This window comes from Octodon degus, unplaced genomic scaffold (assembly GCF_000260255.1).
Source record: "Octodon degus isolate 3935 unplaced genomic scaffold, OctDeg1.0 scaffold00087, whole genome shotgun sequence".
NCBI lineage: Eukaryota > Metazoa > Chordata > Mammalia > Rodentia > Octodontidae > Octodon > Octodon degus.
The window spans coordinates 10,761,025-10,775,021 of record NW_004524663.1 but is presented as its reverse complement, the minus strand read 5'-3'; the positions used below and the strand labels follow the sequence as shown (position 1 = coordinate 10,775,021).

Below are 13,997 nucleotides of genomic sequence, written 5' to 3'. Positions count from 1 at the left end.
AAAGTCTTTGCAATTGGTATAGAAAATTTCATATTAAAAATGAATAAAATCCTATCTATCATGCATGATTAGAAATTAAAATTATTTTAAAAATATCTTACAGGTCACGATGACATGCTTCCAAGAAAAAATGGACAGAGACCAGCATATAACTGTAATAATTTAAATTGCAGAAAGTGATAACCACATGCTATTATTAATCAAGAACATATCAGAAAATTGGAGTTCAAGGAAAATTTAACATTTTTAATGGTGTTGTCCAAGTAATAATAAAGTTAAATATATAATCCTTGTAGAACTTACTGTCTTTTGGTAAAACTGTGATACTAATGCCAGGATCACTAAGTTTGATGAAAGGAGGATTTCCTGTTTTCCTGTCTTCTTCTCTGATAAGTAGAATATTTTTAGCACATACATTTCCATGAATACTGTTTTTTTCTTCCTATTAAAATTAAATGTACATATATTCAAACATCACTTCACAAATATTTGAGTATTTAACGTGTTCAAGGATCCAATGTAGATTAAAGAAAAAATGTGAGACAACAATGTAAATATTAATTCAGAAGCAATGCTGTAAGATAATAAAATAAAGTTTTATGATAGTGCTTCCTATTTCACACTACATTTGTCACAATGATGGCAAATGATGAAATGAGTAAGTTAAAGCAACCCAGTTTACCCCACCTTCCACACCTGAGATTCTAAATAGTATTTCAAGACAGGAGGAAGTATTTTCAGTTCTATAGGACATAGCTACTTTCTGAGGAGCATGTGAACTGACTGACCCTCTGGTACTGCTTCTCTAGCCACACTTCTTTCTCACAGAATGCTAATGTCTAACTGCCCCCAAATGTAGTAAGAATGTATTCTCTGCTGTCCATAACAGCACAATAGAGTTCTGCACAAATTCTGGTTAATTTTTATAGATCCAACTGACAGATTATCAACAGTTCTAAGAGACTAATAGTATTACAAAATTGTTTCTTTCAAAAGTGATTTTATTTATTTATTTATTTATTTATTTATTGTGTGTGTGTGTGTGTGTGTGTGTGTGTGGCCAGCTCAGCCCACCTGGGGGCGGGGCTGGTTGGCATGTGGTGCTGGGGCATCGAACCACTGTCTCTGGGCTTTGCCAAGCTTGTTCCAAGTAGGTGCTTTAGACCGGTCACTGAGCCATCTCACCAGCCCCAAAAGTGATTTTATATCAATTAATATATATACAATAATCCCTTTCACCACCCAATCTATTCTGAATGACTCTGCATCTATTCAGATTTCTTGTTGCCAAGATGACTACTATATTGCTTCATCAGATGAAATACATTTTCATAAAAGAGTATACTGTTACTTACTAGAAAATGCATAGCCCATGCCAACTGTTTAGCCACTTCAAGTTTCCATAATATATTTATAGAATTTTTATTCTTTTTCAGGTATGTATCTAATGATCCAAATTTTACAAACTCCTGAACCAGAATATCTGCATTAAAACATAGACAAGTATGTATACAATTAAAATATATAATTTAGATTTTTATAAATGTTCATATTTATATAGTGGTTATTGGTAGTAAAGAAATTAAGCAAAATTCATTAAAGAAAACAATGGATAAACAATATTGTACTTTTCAGGTTTTAGTTTATAAGCAAGATGTATTAACCTAAATATATATATTGTATAATTACATGTAACATATAAGTATGGCATTATATATATTATATAAAATCTATCATTCCATCACACCTGGAAAATGTATCTAATATCGATATCCACTTCAGTGAATTCTATTAATAATCCAGTCTATAGTTCATATGCTCTATTTCATAATTACAATAATTTTGTACTGAATTGTTCCAATGTTATTTTGAGCTAGCCACAATCTGTATGGATAGGATGAACACAAAAAGCTGTATTTGTTCACTATAACATGCTATTGTTTCAGCATTGTAGCATAAGTTATATTAATTTGTCTTCTGCAATTAAACTTATCGATTTCCTTTTTCACAAGGTATAACTGAATAGTCATATACTGTTTTTAGGTTTAACAACATTTAATTCCTATTAAACTATAGTTTATACTGATATTTTTTATCTTGAAATTGAAATTTTATATAAACAACAATGGACTTACTGAGAGGCATAATTTAACATAAGAAATCCAGTAGTTTTACTTACTCTCCTCTCCGCAGACACATACACCATAATTTAAAACCAAATGCTTGTGAGAAAGCTGACTCATCATGCTTGCTGCTTCAAAAAAAGACTGAGGGGAAAAAAATAACAAATGCAAAAGAATTACTGTTCGGGTGGTTGGGCAACGAGACAGGGACTTGCCATGTAGTTCCTGCTGATTTTGAACTCACTATGTATCCTAGCCTGGCCTAAAACTTGCAGTGATCCTCCTGCTCCAGCCTTCATATGATATCAGGCCCAGCTGTTTCACTGTTGTAAGTACACATTATTCAGAAAGATACTTTCTGCCATCAAAGAATGTACTTTCTCCTACTCTTTGCTGGACTTCAGATAAGATTAGAATGTGATTTGATCCCTTTATGTAGATTTGCAGCTACCATCGACCTTGATGTTAGGGTTCTTTCACGAAACCTCTAGGTAATACTGGAATACAGACACACCAATGAAAGAAACCAATGACACTGGTGGCATCCAGGAATGATACAAGCCAAACACTCCTAGGGCTGTAACAGCAAGAATAGAGAACAAATACAGGTAGGGGCAGACACCAGATATAGTAATATGAGACTGATTGATGGATGTGAGCTAGCTAGCTAGCTAGCTTGCTTGCTTTCTTTCTTTCTTTCTTTCTTTCTTTCTTTCTTTCTTTCTTTCTTTCTTTCTTTCTTTCTTTCTTTTTTGTGGAACTGGGGATTAAACCCAGGCCTTTGCACTTGCCAGGGAAGTGCTTATTCTATTGAGCCATCTCCTTGGCACCTGGATGTGAGCTTTAAATAATGGTTTCTAAAAAATTAAGAAAATTTAATAATGGTATCCAAGCAGGTAAATAGCATTGCACCTATGTAAGGATACTGGCCTGGTATTAATCTCACTCTAGTTCAACTGACCTTTGATAGGAACTTCTAGGAATGACTATTCAGCCGATCATGATCTCCAATACTGTGGTGTTCTGGATTAGAACAACTGTTTGGTTTATGCTTCACATCATTGTCCATTAACATCCCTTATGACATTCTAAGTATCATAAATGTGTATTCTGTCATTCTTGGAGATGTCTTGCTATGTTTGGGACTCTGGCAACTGACTGCTAAGTTTCTGCAAGTTAGCATCTCTGGATGATGACCAGAGTCATCAAATTTTACTCAGTGGTCCTTAGAACAGTGCCTTTCAAACTTCTTTAGTAGATAAACTCATGGAGGAATCTCTGTGGAACCCACAAAGCTCTCAAGGGTCAAGTTTAAAAGCTATTGTCTCAGAGATATAGTACTATTATTGCAAAGATATAATAATACTCATTACACAAAGCTAAAAGGAGTAAGTCTGGAAATAAACTATAAATCCTATACTTTTCTACAGCCTTATCAAAAGCCTCCTCAAAAAAGGTCCTTGATATACTTTTTAAAAAAAAATTATTTGGTATAGGATCTCACTATGTAGCTCAGATTCCCCAGCGGTGGGATTACAGGTGTGTGCCACCATGCCCGTTTCATTAGCCAGTCAACATGGTACTGGCACAGCATGTGATACTGGGGATTGAACCCAGGTCCTTGCATTTGCCAGGCAAGCGCTTAGACCACTGAGCTATTTCTCTGGCCCCCTTCATATACTTTTTAACATTATAATTGTGGCTCGGCATGGTGGCACATACTGTAATCCTACCACTCTGTAATCCTACCACTCTGGTTGAGGCAGGATTGCTGTGAGTTCAAGATCAACCTGAACTGCAGAGCAAAACCCTGTCTCAAAAAGACAAAATAAATACATAAATAATAAAAGTATAATTTTACATAGCTACATGTATAAATGTCACATGCTTATGAATATACGTACAGTATAAACCACATGGACTACTCAAAGAATATACATACCTCTGAATAGTTTCTATGTGCTTTATCCAAAACTTTCAAAAGAACCTCTGTTTCATGAAGTTGACCATAGTCTCCTACTTCTCTTCTTATTCCTTTAAAAATTTTTGTGAAAGTCCCTTGGCCAAGGCTTTCATTCTTTAAAAGAAAAAAGGGTAAATGAGAAGAGAATTGAGCAAAGATGAAGATAGGGGAACCAAGAAATACACTAAAACTTTTTGTAAAAAGACATGAGTAAATACTTCTATTACAAAAGAAACCTAGATATTATATTCTCAAATTAATTATTTTCTTTAACTTTATAAAGTAATTAAAGATTAATGAATAAAGTGTGTTTTTGGTTCTACCTTATTTTTAAACCTACTGCACTGGCTATAATTACAACTTACTTTGTTTACTTTTTATTATTATTTTTTAATGTATGTGGTACAGGGTCTCACTATGCAGCTCAGAGTCATAGTGATCCTCCTGTTTTCAGCTTCCCCAGCGTTGGGATTACAGGCATTCACCACCACACCCAGACTCAGCAGGGGCCAGGGGCGGGGCCAGCATGGCATGTGGTGCAGGGGATTGAACCCTGGTACCTGCACCTGCCAAGCAAGTGCTTAGTCTGCTGAGTTATCTCATGGGCCCAATAATGACTTTTTAAAGAGTCACTATTTATCTACATTTATTTATAAATGAGTATCTTCCTTTGTTTGCCTACTAGTTTAATAGAAAGGAAAAACAGTAGTCTGTTTATTAGGTGTTTGACTTTACAAAGGCTACAGCCTTTATTAGTCTTTCGTGCTGTACTTACCTTAGTGTATTTATCTGAAGAATGAGGAAAATAAAACTTTTCCCATAGAATTGTTTTGACAAATATGAAAACACTATAGTGTAGTTGATGACACACAGTAAATGCACACTGATAGCTACTACTAATAGACTCAGTATTAGTGTTTCTTGTATATCCTTACAGAATAAGAAGCTTGCACAGAAACAGGACTAGGTTCAAACCCAAGCTCTACTACTTATTACTTTTATAACTTTCCTGTTACATCCAGAGTTTTGGATAATTATGCCTTTATGAAATTCCAACATCAGTCTTTCACCTTCTACTCTCTATGTATTTTTGGTTCTCTTTTTCCTTTCTATTAAACTAGTAGAAAGGCAAACAAAGGAAGACATTTATAAATAAATGTAGATAAATAATGACTCTTTAATAGCGACTCCATTTCTTCTACCTATCTGCTGTATTTCTTCAGATTTGTATTAGAATTCACTAAATCTCTTTAGCTATAAGTAATCTGGCTTCTAATCTTTTCACTGCATTTAAATGTCAGCACACTTATCTTTCTATTCTTTTCTACCTCAAATTTTTGGGTTGTTTTGCTATTTTGAGGCAGGGTCTTTAAGCTGGCCTTGAACGCACTATGTACCCCAAACTGAACTTGCAGCAGTCCTGCTGCCTCAACCCTCCAAATTCTTGGATAACAGGCATGTGCCATCATACCTAGTTCTCAAATTTCCTTTAAAATAATGTCTTTGCTTTTAAAAAGTTTCCTTTTCTCATGTTTCAACAACTCATTTCTTTAAGCATACATGTGCCTTTATAGTTTCTGTTTCAATATTATATGAAGTTCTTTTTTTTTTTTTTTTTCCTTTTTTGCAGTCCTGGGGATTGAACTCAGGACCTTGCGCTTGCCAGGCAAGTGCTTATTCTACTGAGCTATCTCCCCAGCCCATGAAGTTCTTAGAAGTATAATTTTGTTGTTTGATCCATTGATTTCTTGTTTAATCCTACATTATTGCCTTCTATGTTTCTAAATTCAGGTTAACACTCATGTTAGGAGTGGTTTTATTCATCCAAATCCTGGGTAGACTAAATTAAGAATATGTTCTTCCAAAAAGATTCTGTATATATTTTTACCATGCATGACAGAATATCAGAGCACTTTTAATAGGTTGGCTTAATGTTTCTCAGATCATACAGGTAGTATATAAAGAAACCCAAATTCAAAGCATTTTCATTATAAATTCTTAGAAGAGACTCTTTTTCCAACTAAGAGACTCGTTTTTCCAATTTAAGACTGATCATCTTACATAACGTTCTTTTCTTCTTTCCGTTCTTCATCCCTCCTTTTCTTTCTTTTGGCAAGTGAGTATATTCACATTTCCTATGTTGTTTATGTGTTACGGTTCATATCTAAATGTCCCCCAAAAGCCTCCTGTGTTCAGAGGTGGGGCTTCTGGATTGTGGGATGCTATGCTCATCAGTGCTTAATCCATCAGTCAGTTTATAGCTTAATGTGCTTTTAGCAGGCAGGGTCCAGTAATAGGCAGATTGCTAGGGCTGCATCTTCGGAGGGTAAAGAGCTCTGCTTCCTGGCTGCTACAAAGCAGCTTTCCTCCATGAGGCTTTTCTGCCATGCCATTTCTGCCTTAGAGTCAGACTACCATGAACTAAACCCCTTGCTAATATCACATGAAGGGGCTTCATGAAGGCCTGGCGTTATCCAGTAAAAGCATCTTACTTCTAACTGTAAACAATTCACAGGCCCAAGACCTACATCTCTTCTTTATACTGCTTTTTAACCCTTGTAAGAAATGAGACTATGCATCATACAAAACCACCTGATAGGTAAATCATCACTTTATGTACTATTTGTTTTCAGCTTATTTATTTTCTTTTGTGTCTAATTTATTTTCAATCTGTTGAATTTTCTTTACTTTCTATAGAACTTGAGAGCTAAGATGTGGGTCTTATGTTAAGATGTAAGATTTGTGAAGAAATATTTTTAAATTCTGAAAATAATGCAATTCCATTCTTTAAATAATTTTGATAATTTCTTACAAAGGTTAGTATATTTTTCATAAGAAAAATGTTTGGATAGTAATGAAATTTTGTACTACAGGTTACAACAAAATAGTTCCACATATTACAGGAATATAATGTAGGGCAGAAAATCAAGAAAACAAATGTCTCTATAAAAGGACAAAAAAAGACAATCTGTATCTACACTTACAAATATCAGATCTTCATTTCTGATTTTGTGAAATACCATTTGGTTCACATTATTATGCCTCTGTAATGTTGGTGAAGTTGATACATCAGAAACACCATTGGTTCTAAAGACTAGAAGGTTTGATTTATCTGGAAAAAAAAAGTAAAATACATATATATGTGTATAAATGTGTGCATGTATCTGCATCTCTTCAAAGCACATTAAAATATGAATTTCTACAAAGAAGAATAAAACGTGTTCGACATATAAGAAATTCCTAACAACTTATTTTCATCTTTTTCTTTGAAAATAATCTTTTGGAGTTTATTAATTGAACTTTTTTTTTTTTATTTTAGTAGAGGGCCTACAGGGTCTTACTGCACAGATCAGACTCATGATCCTCCTGTTTTCAGCCTTCCAGGTGCGGGATTATAGGCACGCACCACTACGCCCAGTCTTATTAATTGAACTTTGATGTACTCCTATTAATTATTTCTTATACTCAAAATTATGCCTACTTCCTAAACTAGTATAATTTTACCAGGATGCTTAATAATTTTTTAACAATGACACTTTTTCAAGGTGTTTCCAATTTTACTATCTTCATTTGTAAAATAAAGTTAAAATCTTAAAAGTATATGGAAGTTTTTTCCTTAAAACACTGAAGAATTTGGTAATGGGATCTCCAGTTCAATTAGTGACTGACTTGTATCAAACAATTATTATCTTTAAAATGTCAGTTTTAGGCTAGAATAACAGAATTTAAAGTGGGCTATAAACAAGTCATACCAAACTATACAATCTTATCTGGTCACACTTATATGACAGAATAAAAAAAATTAATTTGCTTTTGGAGTTGCTTCTTTTATATTTCTTTTGACATTAATGTACAGAAGATACCTCCCACCACAGACAAAATCCATGAAAGTATTTTTAAAATAACTAGAAAATTATTTTACCTTTTGGCTTTGGGGGACAGCATTTAGTAAACTGGAAAATTATACTGTCTGAGCGAACAGTTTCCATCTGGTAGCAATTCAAAAGATCTTTAAGATTACTGAAGTTCTTCTTAGTCCCACTGAGGTTGTACTCTCTATTCTCATTTTTTGTAATCAAACAATGTTTATATTCAATGACATTTTCTCGCTATATAAGTTTAATTATAAAGAGAGGGAGGGAAAATCACAATAGATATCATAATGATTATTCCACCAAAAGGAATATCCCCAAAACCACCAACAAAATATTCAGACATAAGAACTGTGAATCCTAATGTGGTGCCAGTATGGTGACAGAAGATCTTGGTTCTTCAAAAAGAAATCTACAAGGGGCCGTGGAAATGGCTCAGTAGAGTAAGTGCTTGCCTGGCAAGCGCAAGGGCCTGAGTTCAATCCCTGGTTCTGCCAAAAAAAAAAAAAAAAAAAAGGAATCTACAGTTTTATAGTCTACAAAAGTGGCTAGAGAGTTAATCTTAATTATGCTTAAGAAAGCAAGAAAAATAATATCCTTACTAGTTTTCCGTAATTTAAAAGATACAGTCTACAGCTAGTGAAGGAAATGGGGACTTCATGAGCTGGGTCTCCTGTCATCTCCAACTTAATTCCTGATGGTTCTTACAGAAAACTGCTTACTAGTCATACTATCTTAAATAATTTCAAGCAATTATCATACTGTCTCATGCCTTAATAACTGTACATTATATCCACTATAAATGGATACCCTCTTGTGAGTACTGAATTTCCATCCAGTCCTTAAAACTCACCTCAAGTACTGTTTTTTCTGTGATGTCCTAACAATACTGCATTTCATAAGCAAAGGTGAATATCCATTCCATTGTACTACTATTTTATTTGTATTATCTCTAATATGACATTTTAAATATTGTGCAGTTTTAAAATATTTCTTATGCATTGTATTATAAACTTTCCCTTAACATCTTTGAGTTGCTTTTTTTTTTTTTTTACAAGCACATTCATCTTATTTAGAACTGTTTTCAAACATTATAAATCTCTGAGGGTCAACCTCAATTCTTTCCTACTTCAAAAGATCTTTGTTAGTAACTACGCTTTTTCCTGTTACTGTCCTTTTGCCTATGATAAACAATTATAATGCTCAGTTTAGTATGTTTTAATATATTTTTAAGCATTGTTTTTTGCTTTTTCCTTTTGCGCTACCAGGGATCGAACTCAGGAATTTGTGCTTTCCAGGCAGGTGTATTACCAGCTGGTATACTTTTCTTTTTGCTTTCCTAAAGTAATTTTTTTGAAGATAGGGTTATATTGTATATTCCCAAATATATATTACTGATGTTAGACTGGATACATATAATAAACATAAAATATATACATATTTTTAGCTGATAATTCAATACAATAGACTACATATTGTGTTATTCTGAGATATTCTGAAATTAGGATAGACTATCAGTTTTAGGCAATGCCTAAAGGGATTGAGTAGCTACCTTTTATATTTATAGACAATCCTTTCTCTGTATGTGCTAAATGTAAGATCACTGCTTTTTAAAAATTTTTTTGTCTGAAACTGGGTCTTGCTATGCAGTTCAGGCTGGCTCACTACATAGCCCAGGCTCATCTCTAACTCACAACAATCTGCCTGCCTCAGCATTCTAAGAGCTGGATTACAGGTGTGTGCCACCACACACAGCCTAAGATGACTGGTTTTAAAAAACAATCAAATAATAATACTGTTAAAGAGGAAATCTATGACCACCAAACCAGCATTTCAAAATGTTTTGAAGGACAATCTAGAAAGAGACAACAAGGACTATAACTCTATCAACCCCAAAAGAAGGAATCCACCAGGTGAGGCAAACAATTAGAGGGAGGGGAAAAAAGGGGGAGAAGCCAACAACAGGAAAATAACAAGACAAGAATAAGCCAATACATTTAGTTATAACCATCAATGTTAATGGTTTCGATTCACAAGTCAAAATACACTGCAAGTAAAATAAATACGCATGTTGATAAAAAGTTTCTCAGAATTATACCATGAAATTGCCATATAAATGATAATAGCTTTCAAAACAACTCTGGAAAGTATATAATCTTAGATGAAACTGAAGATGACTTGCATTAACAATGAAGTTTATTATATTTTTTACTTAAAATGCACAATTGATCATTATTTTTAATGGAAAATTACTAGCTGAAAATGTTATATTTTTAATTCCTTTGTTATGGCCCTATTTTGCTCTAATTAGTAACCACTGCTTTTGATTTATTTTGTTCTATATGATTTGCTAAAACTTTCATTTTTGTAAAAAAAAAAAAAAAAAAAAAAGAGATTTCCAGAAAATTGACATTTGATACTTTGTAATACACAGACATGTAGACAGATGAAATGAACACCAACTAAAATGACAGAAAGCCAATATATATCATGTAATGTTTTTACATGACTCCTAGGAATTGGGCAATTTACTTTGAGCTTAATCCTTGAGATACATTAAACATGATTATTTTGCCAGATTTCATAACAAGAGCTATAATTCTGAGTATTACAAAAGAAATAATGTATAGTATATAAATATAAGACATGAAACACACAGGCTAAATAATATGTTACTATGAATAAATGTAACATACTAACCTCAACAGCAAAAGTCAGAAAATATTTATTGAAGTCCTTAGGACTGCACCGAAGTACATAAAGTCCAGTCTGATTACCTGCTTTCTTCAGTTTACTGATGGCAAAATCCATTCTAAAGGTAAAGAAGAAATACTTTTAATGATTACATAGCAAATACCATGACATTATGACCATATTTCATAAAAACAATCAAAGGTAAAATCTAAAATTCTCAATTTTTATTTTGTATTTTTATTTATTTTTGTATTTTAGAGAAGGGTCTGCAGGGTGTTCAGGGTCTCACTACTAGATTGGACTCGTAGTGATTTACCTGTTTACAGTCACCCAAGAGCTGGGATTACAGGTGTGCATCACCACACCTAGTTTCAATTGCCCTCTCAGCATGCCCTAGGGGTGGGGCTCGCATGCAGGCCCAGGGATCAAACCCCTGGCCCCTGCACCTGCTTGCAGGCACTTTAATCTGCTGAGCTATTTGGCCTGCCCAAAAATTCTCAATTTTTAGAAGACTCTCCTGTTTTATGTTCTCCAATTACTTTCAAGGTAACAAAATGTTCAAACAATTTTTTCAATAAGTTCAAATCAAGGGGAAGCTATGTTCTTTTAAAAACAAAAAATATTAAATAAAATCACAAAGAAAATTCATTCCTTTGAATTTTCTTTTTTCTTTCTGATAAATTTAGTGTTTTAAAATCCACAGCAAGATTCATAAAGCAACACTTCTCATGTCTCTATGATGGACGTTACTAATACAAAAATTATATGCATTATTTTAATCTCTAGTATAACACCAAAGTATAATAGAAGAGCCATGGTAACTGAAAAAATTACTGGTTTTAAAATTTGTGCTAAGTTCTGCAAAAAAAAAAAAATGTGATATAGTTTGGAAACTGCACATCTTTTTCTGTGTAGTTTTGTTTGTTATTTTTGAGAATGGTCTCACTACATAGTTCAGGTTGGGCTGGCCTGGCCTGGGAGTCACAATCCTTCTCCTGAGTGCTGGAATTACAGGAATGCACCACCATGATTGTTTTAAAACTGCACATTTTGAAAGAAATGCATATATGAAAAATATAAAAATGTTCTCAAACATTTTAAATTTGCAATCCCAGATTTTTATTCTGTTCAGGTTCTTCAAATTTGGTATTAATCCCAAAGCAAAAATATCTGAGAGATAACCAGAACTTAGGTTGAGCAAATGTTCTATGCATGCACCTAGCTAGAAACAGGAACATTATAAACCCATTTTGTGTTTGAAGCTTTAGCAGAAGTTGTTAGATTATTTAAAAAAAAAAAAAGACAAATTTCAAATTTAGTTCTATGGTTCTTTTGCAGTATTTTAAAATTAATGAAATATACAGTGGAGGTATATTTGTTTTGTGTTGCGTTATCCTTTAGCCTCATGCACGCTAGAAAGAAATTCTACCACTGAACAACAAGCATAGCTTTTGTTTTTGTTATTTTTGAATACTCAAGAGTTATTAATACCCATGAGTTACTTAAGCACACATAAGCAACCAAATGTTAAAACCTGCAAAGGTTATATGTATTATATATTGAGATACAGATGGTAAGTTACGTCTTAAGTAACTGCCTGTAGAATGTCTTCCCACGTGAGAAAGCTGTAGGACTCACGAAATAGGGCCATGGCAGTTGCTCTGTGTGTTCTCAAGCACTGCTGGGGGGGCCACCTCTTTACAGAGGTAATGATGAGCATCTGCAGTCAGCCTGTAATATCCATCAATCAGAGACACAAAAGACAATGCTTCCTTTAATGAACTCAGTTCAATTTCCTAAGCAGAAAGAAAAAAAGAAATTGTATCATTTGAAAAGTCAACTGAACATTAAAGATTGAAAATTCTCTTTACTCCTCCCCCCACCTAGTTCCCCTTCCCACTTGAATATTTTCTTCCTATTTCAAAATATCTATTATACATTTTGGTTCTTATTTATACTTAAGATTTCTCACACCAGAAAAACAATGTGGTATTCACACATGTGAATCCAATATATTTCACTTAAGAGAATGGCCTCAAGGTGCATCCATTTAGCTAAAAAGTCTCAAGTTTATCTTTATGGCAGAACAATACACCATTTTATTATTAAAAAACCCCCACACTTCCTGTTAGATTAACTTTCCTAAATTAATTTTCTTCTAAATTGCTCAAATGTTTTAATTATTCTCAATTATGCAATTTGAATTAAGAATGCTTGTGTCTGATATTTAAGATCCTCCAGACATGGCCTTATCCTGCCTTCCTAATTATAATTGTGTTCAGCCATAATTTTACTAAATGTTTCAATTCCCTTAGCAAACTAACATGCTAGTTACCTAAACTAGAAATCTATTTAATCTGACAAAAAGTTGGCATTAATTAAATATCATGAGCATTAGTTTTACATACAACTGTAGACTACAGAGGATAAAGTACTCATGAACTAAAATATTATGGCACTCAGCTATGTTGTGGTTGCATCATCACACTTATATATGGGAACATATAATCAATTTAAAATATACCACCTAACCTACAGGAAAATATGCACGCATGCACGCACACACATACACACGTGTGTGTGTTAAAAGTCATTTTGATTATATAATGAAAAAATAAAGCTTCACTTAAAGAACAAAAAATGTAGTATCTAAGATTAAAATTAACAAAAAATGTGCAAAATGGTCATCAGAAAAACTTGAAAACGCTTGAAAAGTGCAAGTTTTTATTTGAATATATACGAGCAATTATGTCACTCATAGGAAAAGTCATCATAAAGATGTAAAAATTCTCCCAAAATTAATTTTCTAATGCATCACAATCCCAGTAAGAATATCAACCGGCACTAGAAGCTATGCCTAGTAAAACAAGGTAAACGTTGGTTTCAGAAAACCAAGGATATAAACCAAAACATACAACACAGTTTCTGGGATTTTAAGAAACGGATGACCAAGGATTACAGCTGTGCATAAAAGCATTTCCAGAGAACTTCCATTGTAAATTAGATAACAAAACCCAAAGATGAAGGAGAAATTTCTCCAGGAAAAAGGAGAAATGATACAACATTTGACAGACTTGATGACATAAAACACTATATTGAAAAGTGAGCTATTTTACAAAGTTCGTAAGACAGCTATGGATATAGAGGGAAAAAAAAAAGCAATAATTAACTCCTGGAAAAACAAAGTTACAAAAGAATAGAAATGTGATTAAGCATACTTCTTTGCTCAGCAATGAACAACATTTAATCACAGAATGAACAGTGGACTTTTACCAAAAAACATAATAAGGAAGGAACTGTGGTATACTTGAATTATAAGGGTTTTTTTTTTTTTTTTTTTTTTTT

General features: G+C 33.3%; 1 protein-coding gene across 1 annotated transcript in view; it reads right to left on the bottom strand.

The window, feature by feature from the left end:
- Jak2 (Janus kinase 2) overlaps positions 1-13,997 on the bottom strand; it is a 154,662-nt gene that overhangs the window by 54,957 nt on the left and 85,708 nt on the right. Inside the window, exons 8-15 of the mRNA XM_004637222.3 lie at positions 12,291-12,448; positions 10,659-10,770; positions 8,009-8,195; positions 7,071-7,198; positions 4,066-4,200; positions 2,180-2,267; positions 1,356-1,483; positions 304-442 (exon numbers count right to left, since the gene is read on the bottom strand). Of these exons, the coding sequence (XP_004637279.1) occupies positions 304-442; positions 1,356-1,483; positions 2,180-2,267; positions 4,066-4,200; positions 7,071-7,198; positions 8,009-8,195; positions 10,659-10,770; positions 12,291-12,448 (1,075 nt within the window). The remainder of the gene's footprint in view (positions 1-303; positions 443-1,355; positions 1,484-2,179; positions 2,268-4,065; positions 4,201-7,070; positions 7,199-8,008; positions 8,196-10,658; positions 10,771-12,290; positions 12,449-13,997) is intronic.